At 38.8% G+C, this 16,796-nt stretch overlaps 1 protein-coding gene across 8 annotated transcripts in view; it reads right to left on the bottom strand.

Moving 5' to 3' along the window:
• Window positions 1-16,796, bottom strand: part of LOC106867496 (uncharacterized) — a 47,160-nt gene that overhangs the window by 5,228 nt on the left and 25,136 nt on the right. For 6 of the 8 annotated variants that reach the window (XM_089356147.1, XM_089356148.1, XM_089356141.1 and 3 more), the window contains 2 exons: window positions 12,324-12,425; window positions 1,620-1,713 (listed from right to left, as the gene is read on the bottom strand). In XM_089356147.1, coding sequence (XP_089212273.1) covers window positions 1,620-1,713; window positions 12,324-12,408 — 179 coding nt within the window. In that variant the 5' untranslated portion in view covers window positions 12,409-12,425. The remainder of the gene's footprint in view (window positions 1-1,619; window positions 1,714-12,323; window positions 12,426-16,796) is intronic. The other 2 variants (XR_016242811.1, XM_089356142.1) reach the window with 1 other exon arrangement.

Raw genomic sequence — 16,796 nt, 5'->3', positions numbered from 1 at the left:
GGAATCGAAACCGCGATCCTATGACCGCGAGTCCGCTGCCCTAATCACTAGCCCATTGCGCCTCCTTTCATATGGTAAAAAGATATAAAACCACTCAGTTCGTTCAGTGTTGCCGTCTGTTAGGAATCCCAGACATCGATGTTTCGAGTTTTTTGACTTGTCAATGAGATGTACCTAAGAGAGGCAATATATATATCATTTGTTTCTCTCATTGGACTGAGGCCAAGCTGGAGCCCCACCTTGAAGAATTTTTAGTTGAATAATCGACACTATTAATTTGTTTTTTTTAAACCCTGCACTTATGTATCGGTAACTTTTACCGAACCGATAAGTTATGGCTATATAAATACACCAGCACCTGTTGTAAAGCTTTGGGGTTACACACACACACACACACACACACACACACACACACACACACACACACACACACACACAAACACATAAATACATAAATACATATCTATCTATCTATTTACACACACACACACACACACACACACACACACACACTAACACACACACACACACACACACATATATATATATGCCCTTTATATAAAGTATTTATATATATTTATGAAAAAATGATGAATTTTTTTTTCATTATGAAATTTTTTTCATTATTTTTTTCATTATTTTTTTCATTATGAGGTTTTTTCACGCTGACTACTTGATAAATTCTTATAAAGAATTTATCCTATATTATATTATATATATTGTTGTACTTGGGGATGGTCCTATTGCCAGTTTAGCCAATAAAAACACACGCACTGTATATTTGGTGTTAATTTGCTTCAGCTTTATATTACATTAATCTTAATCTTATTTCGGCCAGAGTTCTTTCGTCACACTTCTGTGACCTCATCAGTGGTCCTTTGTTTCCTTCCTTCTTATGTGTGTCTCACCTTGCTAACTATCAGCCATTTTGAAAAATACAAAATGGCTGATATTTAGCAAGGTGAGACACACATAAGAAGGAAGGAAACAAAGGACCACTGATGAGGTCACAGAAGTGTGACGAAAGAACTCTGGCCGAAATAAGATTAAGATTAATGTAATATAAAGCTGAAGCAAATTAACACCAAATATACAGTGCGTGTGTTTTTATTGGATAAACTGGCAATATGACCATCCCCAAGTACAACAACATCTGTTTCAACACACGATTTCACATCAAAAATCTTGCAAAACAAATATGTATCTATCTATATATATATATATATATATATATATATATATATATATATATATATATATACATACATATATACATACATACATACATACATACATACATACATACATACATACATATATATATCCATACACATACATACATGCATATATATATACGACGGGCGTCTTTCAGTTTCCGTCTACCAAATTCACTCATAAGGTTTTTGTCAGCCCGTGGCTATATTAGAAGACATTTGCCCAAGGTGTCACGCAGTGGCACTGAACCCAGCACCATTTGGTTGGCTAGTAAGCTTCTTACCACACAGCTACAAATATGTAAGTATGTATATGCATGTATACTGAGAAAGGTGTTTATTGATATATATATATATATATATATATATATATATATATATATATATATATATATGTAGTCTTACTTGCAGATGACGTCATCAGTGCAGTCGTTCGTTCCACACTTTTGTTTTATCAAATCAGTCCAGCAGTTGGCAATGCCGCGGAAATCGCACGCACCTGTTTGAGAAAGAATGAAGTTGGATGTGATGGTAGTGATGATGGTAATGATGATGATGATGATGATGATGATGACGAGGAGGAGGAGGAGGAGGAGGAGGAGGAGGAAGTAGATGAAGAGGATTGTCATCACCATCACTATCATTATCAGTTTATCATCATGCTAGCGCGAATGAAGTGGAGGCGCAATGGCCCAGTGGTTAGGGCAGCGGACTCGCGGTCATAGGATCGTGGTTTCGATTCCCAGACCGGGCGTTGTGAGTGTTTATTGAGCGAAAACACCTAAAGCTCCACGAGGCTCCGGCAGGGGATGGTGGCGAACCCTACTCTACTCTTCCACCACAAGTTTCACTCACTCTTACTTCCTGTTTCTGTTGTGCCTGTAATTCAAAGGGTCAGCCTTGTCACACTTTGTGTCACGCTGAATATCCCCGAGAACTACGTTAAGGGTACACGAGTCTGTGGAGTGCTCAGCCACTTGCACGTTAATTTCACGAGCAGGCTGTTCCGTTTATCGGATCAACTGGAACGCTCGACGTCGTAAGCGACGGAGTGCCAACAACAACAACAACAGTGCGAATGATGATGATAATTGTTACAATAACAATGATGTCAATGATGAACATAATTATCATTAATACAACTGTGATTACTGTTTTCTGTGCTTATTTTCTCATTTACACAAATGAATACTTAATTAACACAAACATAAAAAGCTAAATATAATATTTCGTCCAAACTATCGGTTGTTGTTATACACCGCTAGTCACACTGCGCTTCGCATTATTTTTGCTTTCGAATAATAATACCACACGGTTCGTTAGGCGAGCAGGCCAACAGGATCTTGTTCAAAACGGGGGCACCAGTTTTCATTTATGTTTTATGTAGTGTTTTTGGTACCGAAAGACTTTCAAACTTCGTATACTTATCTATTTTGTGTTATAGAACAGAAAAAAAATTTTGTATTCGAATTTATTTCATGTAAAAAATTGTCTTATTTCGATAATTTCAACCAATCACTGACAAGTATTCAGCTGTTTACACTTACTCCTTTAGCAGTTTAAGCGGTGTAAAGCGTATTTAATCTCCATTTATAATTTCGTTAACATCTGCCTGAACTGTATAAAAAGTTTATTAGCTACTGCCTAACCCTAACCCTAACCCTAACCCTACTGCCAATATGCTTCAGCCATTTGTTGACAAGGAAATAATAATTTAATCACCGCCAGAATCGTTTGAGAATCGTTTGTTTACGTAGTCAGCACTTAATGTATTCGGCTGAATGGACGTCAGTCATTGGTTGAAATTACAGAAATACGACAACTTTAACATGGAATAACTTGCGATGTACGTTTTTTTGTTAAGAAGACTAAGAGAAAAAGATGTTTTATATGACACATTCTACCAGTGTCCCAAGTTTGAAAGTGTTTCGTTAAGAAAATACTGGTGCCCCCGTTTTGAACAAGATCCGGCCAACATCCGCTCCTGATCCGAGTGGACGAGAACAACGTGAAGTGAAGTACTTTGCTTTAAAAATGAAAAAAAAGGACAGGACATGCCGCCCGGTCGGGGAATGGAACACTTCATCTGGCGATCGTGAGTGCAATGCCACGTGGCCACGCACCTTTACGCGCAATCTCATATGCATATACATATATATATATATATATATATATATATATATATATATATATATATATATATATATATATATATATATATATGCATATATACATACATACATACATACATACATACATATATATATATATATAATAATACAAAGAATATATATACATGTATACACACATATATGTACATACTTACATCTACATGTGTATATATATATGCATATCAAGGTACAGGATGTTAGAACAATGAACTACAGACAACGGAACGAACACATAAGAAAACGGAAAGCCACTTGGAATATTCCTTTATCAGCTGCCTCTATTCTAACCTGACGTTTCGAAGATAAGGCAGAACGTACTCTAGAATAGTCTCTTCCTGAGTAGTGGATCAACCCACTACACAGAGGATTCCAAGGTGGCAAACACAAACCATGACAGGAAAAATTGGACAGTGAAAACAACATTCAAAAGCCGTACGGCCAAACGCGAATCTGATGTAGAACGCTAGTAGTTCGTCTTGCCTTCACAGCGGCTGGAGTGAAAAGAAAGCTGACCACAGGTCACACGAGAGCAGAGAGGATGGTGGAGGGAGGAAGTGGAACAAGGAGGAAGAGACAGAAGTGTATAGCAGTGAAGTAGAAGCCAAGATAACAGAAGGAAGCAGAGCGAGAGGGGGAGATGGGTAAGAAGAAAAATAGATAGGTGGATAGAGGGATAGATAGAAAGATAGAGGAAGACAGATAGATAAATAGATAGGTAGATAGATAGATAGATAGATAGATAGATAGATAGATAGATAGATAGATAGATAGATAGAGTCACGTCAGAATAATAAAGAACAGACTTACTTGCAAAAAAGGACGTGTGCGTTCAATATATATATATATATATATATATATATATATATATATATATATGCATATAGGCGTAGGAGTGGCTGTGTGGTAAGTAGCTTGCTTACCAACCACATGGTTCCGGGTTCAGTCCCACTGCGTGGCACCTTGGGCAAGTGTCTTCTGCTATAGCCTCGGGCTGACCAAAGCCTTGTGAGTGGATTTGGTAGACGGAAACTGAAAGAAGTCCGTCGTATATATGTATATATATATGTATGTGTGTGTGTGTGTTTGTGTGTCTGTGTTTGTCCCAACAACATCGCTTGACAACCGATGCTGGTGTGTTTACGTCCCCGTAATTTAGCGGTTCGGCAAAAGGGACCGATAGAATAAGTACTAGACTTACAAAGAATAAGTCCTGGGGTGGATTTGCTCGACTAAAGGCGGTGCTCCAGCATAGCCGCAGTCAAATGACTGAAACAAGTAAAAGAGTAAAGAGTAAAAGAGTATATATATATATATATATATATATATATACATACACATGCGTGCGCGCACGCATACATAATTATCCTAGCAGAGAAAATGTGAACGTGGGAGTGACAATATTCTTAATTAATTCAATCTGGAAAAAAGTACATGGCAAGAAACGGAAGCTTAAAAATATTGCATATAAAGTTAGAATTGAAATAAAAATATATGTTGTTTTAGTTTCTTTCAAATCGAACTTCCTATGTTTACTTCTTATAAAATTAAATATGGTAGATGATGAGAGGTGTTTCAACGACTCGTATATTTTGGAATCGTAGCCAGCCTGTCAAAATTTTAAACTGTTCTATACCTTTCTGTCATGTTTTAACAACTATAGCTCAGCTGAGATTTTGGCTGACGGAAATATATACTCATCTAGCTAGGAGTGACAATGATGCATTTTAACTTGTCAAGTAATAGATAAAGAGTATCCTGTTAGAACAGAAATAAGGAAACATAAATAGTATGGTGGTTTTTAGGCGAGTCTGCATTATGCCACTAAAACATGAAAATGTACACCTACCAGAGACAAAAGATTCGGAATTTATGGCAACAAAGATCTGGAAACCCACCACACTTGGAAACCTTGATACCCTTTTCAAACTATGGTGATGGTACGACCTTCACAAGGGACGCAGGTAACAATCGTTCAGCATGGCTCCACAAACCAACAAACTGTAGTTATTGAAGGCGTGGATATTGAAGGTTTCAAAGATCATTGTGAATCCCATATATGTCAGGCAGACAGCACTACAAAGAAATTACTTCTGATACCGTAAAGCACCTCATTAACCATACTGGTCAAAAAATTTCAGAAAATTATGCATAGTATCTAGCTAGAAAGCATTTCCTAAAATGACAGTTTGATGTCAAGATGGGGCCTCGAGACTGGCACGTCTGTCTGTTAATGTGGAAAAGCAAACTAACCTATGCAGCCCCTCTGCCTTCTCTATTCTTAAATACCCAACCACTACAGCTTTTTAAAATACCTTGCAAGCTTAATAAAATGCAAAGTGGTGGCTTCTGTATGCCTACTATGGTTCTTTCTTAAAAGAAACGACATGAACACGATCGACATCAAGACTGTTCCAGATATATTGCTGCTTGTACCTTCCATCGAACCTTCACTCAACCATATAGAATGTATACTGACAAATCATGCTACATGGTCGTCCGACCTCTTAGAATTAGCAGCTAAAGCTCTTTGTAGTTACTGATATATAAAAAGGAAAGATTGATCTCTTAGTAATTCCTAATAGTGAAAAAGAAGGATATCAACAACGGCGACGACGACAACAACTACAGTAAAATGGAAACATTAATTTCTCTCCATTATTTTACATATTTGGAAACAGAAACAACAACAGGATAATTGCCACTCCTTCTCTGACTATTTCGTGTCTCCTTTAGATAACGGATCATATTAATGGCTTTCAATGATAAGCTGTTTTGTTTTCTTGTTTACATTTTTCTATTTGAATGTAATGAATCACGAATTTCGTCCCAACTCATGTAAAAAGCACAAGTAGTCTCAGATATGTCTAGCTTTCTACACATGCACGCATGCGTACACGCAAACATGCACATGTACAATATATATATATATATATATATATATATATATATATATATATATATATATATGTATGTATGTGTGTGTGTGTGTGTGTGTGTGTGTGTGTGTGTGTGTGTGTGTGTGTGTGTGTGTGTGTAAGGACGACCGTGCGAACTCAAAAAGGAGAAATGGTGACGAATGGCAAAACAGAGGACTCCTTTTATTTAAACGTGTCACACGGTCGAACACAAAATAATATATCAATGATGATATACAAATAATGTTATACGACGATAACATAAATGACCAGTAATGAAAGACCACAACCGTATTAGATGAATAACAGAGATATTTATTGTGGGATAAAAGATGTATGTCTGTGTGTGAGTGTGAATGCGACATATAAGAACATAATCAAAGACAGGCCGTCATACAAAGAAAAGTGTGTATGTGAGTGATACATGTATGTGTATGTGAGATATTACAGCAGATAGAAAGAGTCAGTAACCGTGAGCATTTATACCAGTTCTGAGTACACTATAGGAAAAGTCTGTATGTGAAAGTAGTTGAGGCTGTGAGTGTGGCAGAGCTGATCACTAGTTGTGATGTTGTGGTTTCCATGCCGGGCCGTGATTCTTGTTATACAGATTTTCGTCGCTGGCTGAGATCTCTTGTCTGTTTATTATCGTGGTGAAGCTAAGTCACCTAACAGAATCGAAGAGAGAGATGTGCCGCGGTGGTTTAGTTTGGTGTACATAGTAAGTCGTGTTGACGCTGGTGGAGATTGATGCTGGTTAGTAGTAATCGTAGAATCGTGTTGGTCATGACGATGATGCTGGTTAGTAGTCGTAGACTTGTGTTGCTGATGTGGCGACGGCGGTGGTAATCGTTGGCTGGACGAAGCTGTTGAAGTAGTCGCTGGCTGCTGCTGCTGCGGTCGTGTGGTACACGGAACAGATCTCAAAGAGAAACTGAACCGAGACGAATTTGGCCGCCGAGTTAAAGCTATTTATAACAAACTATCTACTCCCGAAGGCTTCAGAAAAATACTCTATCACGTGACCTTATTAGGGGCCGTGATTGGTCAGTTTGCGTTCTGGCGGGAACGGTTCGAAGAAGTTGCCGCTTCGAATATTAATCAGTCACGTGATGACAAGGAGAAGGGTTCTCCGCTACGCCCGCGTTTGTTTATATTTAAATGAGAAGAATGGCGATAGCAGTTTTGTATCTAATGGTGATAGGTAGTTTCACTACATATATATATATATATATATATATATATATATATATATATATATATATATATATATATATATATATATAATATTTTAAATAATTTTCTCGCTGTATTGCGTGTTCGTTTCTCTTTTTTCCATCTGTGGTCTGATTTTTGATCTTCTACGTAAATGAAGATATTTCATCCGTCTGGTTGCTTCTTTTTCTACAAAACGAGACGTTACATTGCGGAACTGTTGTTTTAACGACTTGTGTCTATTTATCAGCTAATGAGATACATCTACACCGCCGGATGCTCCCAAACCAGTTGTTGAGTGCACCACCCGTGAAGGATCGACGCTAGATGTGTCAAAACAATTGTCGTGATTAATAATAAATTCTCGTATATTCCATCTTCCGTCTTTCATTTGCCATATATATATACAGTGTTATTCAAAACGAATGAACCGATCATTACGCAATATTTTAATAAGGAAAAGCAATAGAAAACTCTAGCTAAGTTTATTTTCTGCCTTACAAGTGTTCAATGTGGCCACAACTTATAGTATGGGCAAAATCATAGCGATAAGATCAGCATATCACGTTCCACTCAGTTGATCGTTGTTGTTATTCGATGTTTAAGGTCATGGAGGTTAGTGGATAGCAGTGGAATATAAACACGATCTTTTACATATCCCCACAAGATAAAATCATACAACAGCGATCAACTCAGTGGATCTGGGAGGAATTCTCTAATCGCATTGATGTTGCCCGTGCTGCAGGTGTCTTTTTGGTCTGCTGAAATCAGTTTTGGTACAAACTTAGCAGACACGCGTCTCATACTCGTCTGTCGAGTATCGATCTTCTTATGGCACATGTGAACTTTGTTCATTTTGTTGGGTAGAGAGCTAAATAGTTGATTTATGATTTACACACAGTGGGATCGACGTGATCGACTAATCCCCTCCCCCCAAATTTCAAGCCTTGTCCCTATTGTAGAAAGGATTATTACTATTATTATTATTATTGAGAGATGCCATCAAAGTGATACTGGGATAAAACATACGAAGTCCAGTATACCCATGATGACTACCTGTCTGATAAGGGTACACCAGGCACATGCATCACAACCATATGTGCGCGACGTGATGATCTCATACCAAGATTAACAGCGCATGACCTCGCAGGTGGGGCCCAGTTAGAATTTGCTTCAGGTCGAGTGACCCATCCCACTCAAAAGGACCCTGCATAAGCGTTGTTTAAGGATGTTGGACGAAACACCCATGTTTCTAGAGGTGAATTATCCAAACTCCAAAGAATTTCTCTCAAGACATGGCCATGATGCTCCCCCATATCTCTGCTCGGGATCAGAGATGCACATATTGCCAGCCACTAAGGGACATGCTCAACTGGTTAACGTCAAACAACTGACGTGATCTCATACCAAGATGATAGTTGATTTATGATTTACACACACTACTATGCAACACTCCTCCCAAAATATACAGGAATAAACTCATACCGTAAATACCCAACAAAATGAACAAAGTTCACATGTGCCATAAGAAGATCGATACCCGACAGAAGAGTACAACCTGCACTACACAAACAACACACAATACCAAAACCTAATACTATAGAAGACTCAAACCAAACCCCATAACAAAACACACTGATGCAATACAATATCCCTCCACCAAAAAAAGAAAATGCAGCACACCCCACCCCACCAGTACAAAGTTACAACAAATGATGCAAGAGAAAGTTGCTTGAAACTATCAGCTGTTGAAAAATAATAGTGGTGATGACACTGATGACGAACGTTACCTCAGTTTATGAGAGACAGGAGTTTCCGAAGAAAATCTGGTTGTAACAGCGAAAATGACGCTGGACCTGTAAGGGAAGGCCTCTTGCTCGGCAGTGGTTCAGTAAAGATGCAGACTGACGACAGCTCTTATCCTAATACAGCATCAGCAGATAATAGAGTAAGGAGGAGGAAGTGGATCAGTGACGAAAACAGGATAATGATGCAGTGCTACTTAAAAAGTGAACGTAAAAGAAGGGGTTATATAAAATGGATGTTAACATTTTGGGTAGAGAAGGGTATATTTAAAGTGACTGAACAGAGATTAGTAGATCAAGCTAATGCTTTTAAGAGAAGAAAGTGGACGGCAGAATTGGAAGTGAAAGAGATCGCAAGAGAACTGGGAAAGAAAGACTAGACAGTAGGAAAGACAAGCAATAACGTAAGAGATACAGCTCAAACCAAAGAAGAACCTAAAGGAAAAAATAATAATAGCGCTACCAATAAGGAAGGGACAACTGGCACCAGCGACTTTTTTTATTTAAGTGAGGAAGATCAGGAGAGTTTTGAGGAGTTGCAGGAACTAATGAGTAAAGAAGTAAGAAAAAGATTGCCAGCATTAAAAGGCACAAACAGAAAGAAGCTGCTGGAAATGACTAGGAAAGTAGATTCTGTTATCAGTAGGATAGATACTAAAAATATAGGAGACACTAACTTATTAATCGATGCAGGAGGGACAGTTGTCACGAGAGGATTAGATAATTCACTGGGAAATATTAAAAAGGAGCAAATGTGGAAAAGGAGACTACAAAATAAATTGAAGACTTTAAGACAAGAGTAAAATCTGAGTAAAATAGAAGCCTGGAAACTAAACAAGTTAGGAAACGCAAGATGCAAATCTTCCCTTGAGAAAAGATAGTTAGTCAAAGAGAAAGAATTTGGGACAGTACTAGAAGAGCTGAAACAGTGTATCATAGCAGTAGCACGCAAGCTCTCCAGATATCAGAAAAGAATAGATCAGTATCAAAAGAATAGATTATTTGAGACAGACCTGAAGAGATTTTATAACCCGAATGTTAATGGCGTAGGCTATTTTTGGTTTGGCCTATGTATTGCGCTCGACGACCTGAGCAAGTTAATATATAGATCATGTTTTCCGAAGCACATGTAAAATTGTTTTTCACTGTAAAATGTTGACCCTGTTTGAAAGAGAACTCAAATCCCTCAATTAGGTTGACGCATATGCCACCGTTAGGTCTTCTGCATTTTTTTACAATCAAAACCAAGAACCCACATCCTTCATATTAAATATTTCTTCAGATCTGCTGTCAGTACCTACATACCGAGCCTTCACAAATGAAATAATAATAATAATCCTTTCTATTATATGCACAAGGCCTGAAATTTGTTGGGAGAGATCAAGTCGATTACATCGACCCCAGTGCTCAACTGGTACTTATTTTATCGACCTCGTAAGGGTGAAAAGCAAAGTCGACTCCGGCGGAATTTGAACTCAGAACGTAAAGACGGACGAAATGTCGTTATGCATTTTGTCGGGCGTGTTAACGATTCTGCCAGTTCACTGACTTAACAACAACAACAACAACAACAACAACAACAATAATGATAATAATAATAATAAATACTCTGGTGCAATACCAGATGGTGACTCTCATGGCTTCTGATCTTAACTGATTGGAAGTGTTATCATGTACATTGTTTTGTCTTGGTATAAAAGACGGGCTACAACAAATATTCTGCTCAATTCCAGAGATTTGCTTGTCAGCTGTTTGACGTTAACCAGTTGAGCATGTCCCTTAGTGGCTGGCAATATGTGCATCTCTGATCCCGAGCAGAGATATGGGGGAGCATCATGGTCATGTCTTGAGAGGAATTCTTTGGAGTTTGGATAATTCATCTTTGGAAACATGGTTATTTTGTTAAACATCCTTAAACAACGCTTATGCAGAGTCCTTTTGAGTGGGATGGGTCACTCGACCTGAAGCAAATTCTAACTGGGCCCCACCTGCAAGGTCATGCGCTGTTAATCTTGGTATGAGATCACCATGTCGCGCACATATGGTTATGATGCATGTGCCTGGTGTACCCTTATCAGACGGGTAGTCATCATGGGTATACTGGGTTTCGTATGTTTTATCCCAGTATCACTTTGATGGCATCTCTCACTTGATAATAATAATAATAATAATAATAATAGTAATAATCCTTTCTACAATAGGGACAAGGCTTGAAATTTGGGGGGAGGGGATTAGCCGATCACATCGATCCCAGTGTTTCACCTTCAATAATGATAAGAATGGTTTCAAATTTTGGCACAAGGCCACCAATTTTTTTTTTCTGTTCCTCTTTTATTTTATTTTTTTATTTTTGCTTTTGGCAAATTAGACGGCTAATGGTGTTAGTGGCTTGATTTCGATAATTAAGAAATTTCCTGCACGAAATCCGAGCAACACCATCTGTAACAATGTATACGTGTGTGTAGTTCTATATTTAAGAGATGAGGAATTACGTACATTATTTACATTTGACGGATATTTGTCCTCATCTTGTTTGTTGTTAACACAACGTTTCGGCTGATATACCCTCCCGCCTTCATCAAACATATTCCAAGCAGTGACCTGAATAATAATAATGATGATGATAATAATAATAATAATAATAATAATAATAATAATAATAATAATAACATCGAAAAATACCTTAGGAATGAAAACCCAGGTTCGAAATTTCCCCAAGATATCTGATGAAGGCTGGAGGGTATATCAGCCGAAACGTTGTGTTAACAACAAGCAAGATGAGGACAAATATCTGTCAAATGTAAATAATGTATACGTGTGTGTGTGTGTGTGTGTGTGTGTGTGTGTGTGTGTGTGTGTGTGTGTGTGTGTGTGTGTGTGTGTGTGTGTGTGAGAGAGTGTGTATGCGTGCGCGCGTGCGTGCGTGTGTGTCTCAGCGTGTGTTTGTATGTTAGTGTGCATGCGTGCGTGCAGAATTATGAGTATAACAATGATGCTACATACCTCTGGAATCCGCAACTGGATCTAAGAAGCAGAAGGCTATATAGAGCAGAATCAAAGACATACTTAGGCTACGGGAAAATGCCATCTTGTACCACTTCAGAGCTGTAATATAATATCAAGTTATTCCTTCTTTATTGAATACGAATGTATATAATATTTGTTAGTCAATAATATTAGAAGTATTATGGTAGATTTGTGTGTGTATTTATGTATGTGTAGGCGTATTAATGGTTAAGAATTTCGCTTCGCAATAACATCATCCAGGGTTAAATCTCAACTGGTAGCAACTTGGAAAAGTGCCTTTATTATAGCTTCGGGGAAGGCAGCAAGCTAGCAGAATCGTTAGAGCATCGGACAAAAATGCTTAGTGGCATTTCTTCCGGTGCTTTACTTTCTGGGTTCAAATGCCACCGAAGGCGACATTGCTTTTCATCCTTTCGGTGTTGATAATATAAGCATCATTTGAGTACTGGGGTTAATGTAATCGACTAGCCCCTATCCTCAAAATTGCTGGACTTATGCCAGTAAGAATCACAAGCACAGAGCGACTCATTACGTATGAGTGAAATTGGATAGAGGGGAAACGGTATAGAAACCCATCAAATGAATTGCATATGTGATTCTAAGGCCCAGCTTTGTCACAGCGTGTCACAATAATCTGCTTGATAATTACGTGGAATACTAAGCCGCATATATTCCTAATGAGTTTGATGATTCAGTTGATCGAACAACTGAAAACTCATGCTCAGAAATTCGGAACTAGATATATCTATTTCTTTATGTTTTGTTGTATCAAGGGAGGATCATTATACCAATAACAGCAAACACGCGTACAGTTTCTATTTCACTTCTTTTATTATCATTATTATTATTATTATTATTATTGTTGTTGTTGTTGTTGTTGTTGTTGTTGTTGTTGTTATTAGTCAATAAGTTAAGGCGGCGAGCTGCCAAAATCGTTAGCACACCGGCCAAAATACTTAGTGATATTTCTGAGTTCAAATTCCGCTGCGATCGACTTTGCCCTTTATCCTTTCTGGGTCGATAAATCAAGTACCAGTTGAGTACTGGGGTCGATGTAATCGACTATCCCCTTCCCCCAAATTTCAGACCTTGTGCCTATAGTAGAAAGGATTATTATTATCATTATTATTATTACTAAGGCGGCAAGATGGCAGAATCGTTAGCACGCTGGACGAAATGCTTAGCAGTATTTCACCCGTCGCCACGTTCTGAGTTCAAATTCCACCGAGGTCGACCTTGCCTTTCATCCTTTCGGGATCGATAAATTAAATACCAGTCAAGTACTGGGGTCGAGATTGATAGTAGAATATCTCAAATTCCAGGCCCTGTGCCTATAATAGAAAGGATTATTATTATTACTATTATATGTTAAGGCGGCGAGCTGGCAGAATCGTTAGCGCGCTAGACGAAGTGCTTAGCGGTATTTTGTCTACTGTTACGTTCTGAGTTCAAATTCCGCCGAGGTTGACTTTGCCTCTCATCTTTCGCGGTCGATTAAATAAGTACCAGTTACCCACTGGGGTTGGTGTAATCGACTTGATCCCTTTGTCTGTCCTTGTTTGTCCACTCTATGTTTAGCCCTCTGTCGGCAATAAAGAAATACACACACACACACACACATATATATATATGTAGTGAAACTACCTATCGCCATTATATACAAACAAACTATCTTCTCACTATTATATATAAACAAGCGCGGGCGTAGTAGAAAACATCTTTCCTTGTCATCACGTGACTAATTATTATTTGAAGCGGCAACTGCTTCGTACCGTTCCCGCGAGAACGCAAACGGACCAATATATATATATATAATTTTATTCTCTTTAATCTTTGTACTGCACGCCCTTTTCAAGTTCCAATCTATTGTTTATGTAACGTCTGAACTACGTATTAAACAATTTCTCTTTCAACTCCCTCCCTCTCTCTATCTCTTGCACACACACACACTCACACACACACACACACACACACACACACACACACACACACACACACACACATCTTATTCGCATGCACGCACACAACCACACACATTCACATGCATATATTAACAGTGCTAATACCGACATTATTATTATTATACTGCAAGCTGGCAAAAGCGTTAGCACGGCGGGCAAAATACTTGGCGGCATTTCTTCTGTCTTTACGTCCTGAAGTCAAATTCCGCCGAGGTCGACTTTGCCTTTCATCCTTTCTGGGGCGATAAATTAAGTACCAGTGAAACTCTGGGGTCGATGAAATCGTCTACTCTCCTCAATCCAAATTTCAGGCCTTCTACTTTTATTAGAAAGGATTTTCATTATACTGCGTTAGCACGCCGGGCAAAAATGCTTAGCGGTATTTTGTCCATGGAGGCGCAATGGCCCAGTGGTTAGGGCAGCGGGTTCGCGGTCATGGGATCGTGGTTTCGATTCCCAGACCGGGCGTTGTGAGTGTTTATTGAGCGAAAACGCCCAAAAAGTTCCACGTGGCTCCAGCAGGGGAGGGTGGCGAACTCTGCTGTACTCTTTTACCACAACTTTCTCTCACTCTTCCTGTTTCTGCTGGGCCTGTAATTCAAAGGGTCAGCCTTGTCACACTGTGTCACACTGAATATCCCCGAGAACTACTTTAAGGGTACATGTTTCTGTGGAGTGCTCAGCCACTTGCACGTTAATTTCACGATCAGGCTGTTCCGTTCATCGGATCAACTGGAACCCTCGACGTCGTAAGCGACGGGGTACCAACAACAACATTTCGTCCGTCTTTACCTCCTGAGTTCAAATTCCACCGAGGTCGACTTTGCCTTTCATCCTTTCGAAGTCGATAAATTGCAGGCCTTGTGCCTTTAGTAGAAAGAATTATTATTGTTATTGATGTGATCGTCGTTGTTATTGAGCGCTAATAAGCTGGCAGAATTGTTAGAACGCCTTACAAAATGCTTAGCGGGTTTATCTTTCGACTTTAACTTTCATCCTTTGGGAGTCGATGACCATAGGTACCAGTTGAGCACTATATCTGTGTAATCGACTAGTCCCATTTTCTAAAACATTTTTCAGGCCTTGTGCATATTGCAGAAAGGATTATTGTAAATTTTATTAAGGCAGCGAGCTGGCAGAATCGTTAGCACTCTGGGCGAAATGCTTAGCGGTATTTCGTCTGTCTTTACGTTCTGAGTTCAAATTCCGCCGAGGTCGACTTTGCCTTTCATCCTTTCCGCGTCGATGAATTAAATACCAGTTGCGTACTGGGGTCGATCTAATCGAATGGGCCTCTCCCCCAAAATTTCGGGCCTTGTGCCTAGAGTAAAAAAGAATCGTTAGTACGCCGAACAATATGCTAAACAGCATTTCAAATGCTGCGTTGGCTGGTTTTGTTTTAAAGTCTTTTGGGGCTGGTAAAATAAGCACCAGTTGTAATCGACTAATCCACTACCCCAATTTTCAGGCCTTGTGCCTATAGTAGAACGTATTATTATTATAATTATTCGTTTCTACTCTAGGCACAAAGTTTTGGGGAGTGGGGGCAGTCAATTAGATCGACTCTAGAACGCAACTGGTACTTAATTATTGTTATTATTATTGTTGTTGTTGGCAAGGCGACAAGGCGGCGAGCTGGCAGAATCGTTAGCATGCCGGGCAAAATGCTTAGCGACATTTCGTATGTCCTTACTTTCTGAGTTCAATTTCCGGCTAAGTCGACTTTACCTTTCGTCCTTTGATATCATATATATCATCAGGCCGACTTCCACACAGTTTCCATTTAGCCATTCTTACTTACAAGTCAATTGGAGCATATAAAAATCTCGAGAAGTACGTGGAACAAAGAGGGGCTTCAATAAGGGTGGAGCACTTGCAGAAAACAGCACTTTTTGGAACCGCTCGAATACTCCGGAAGGTGCTCGAAAAATAAAAGCTGTTATCTTAGTTCACTGGTAGCGAACAGCTGACACCGTAGTACATCTCCAGCGTTAGAAGCCGTGCAAAGGCAATAATAATAATAATAATAATAATGATAATGATGATGATGATGATGATAACAACAACAACAACAACAATAATAATAATAATAATAATAATAATAATAATAATAATAAAAAGAAGAAGAACTCTTATGCAAGATATCACACACTGGAATCGAAACCGCCTCCTCGTGGTGACGAAGTGAATTTGACTCACTAGCGCGTGCATGTATATGTGTGCATATATGTAAGTATGTAAATGCCAAGTCATAGTTATTAATAAAAAAAAAGTACGTTTACGAATAACAAAGGAATTTGTTGTGAATATCAACCTGATTGGAATTTCGCCATAAATAAATACATATACACACATATACACGCGCGCGTGCGTGTGACAAGTGAAGGCGCGTGGTTTAATGGTTAGAGTATTCGGCTCATGATCGTAAGGTCATGAGTTTGGTGCCCGCTGGCGCGTTCTATCTTTGCGCAAGGCACTCTATTTCACG

Source organism: Octopus bimaculoides, chromosome 8 (assembly GCF_046866305.1).
Source record: "Octopus bimaculoides isolate indiv1 chromosome 8, ASM4686630v1, whole genome shotgun sequence".
NCBI classification, from domain to species: domain Eukaryota; kingdom Metazoa; phylum Mollusca; class Cephalopoda; order Octopoda; family Octopodidae; genus Octopus; species Octopus bimaculoides.
Note: the sequence above shows the minus strand (reverse complement) of the source record. Positions and strands in the feature narration are given on the sequence as shown.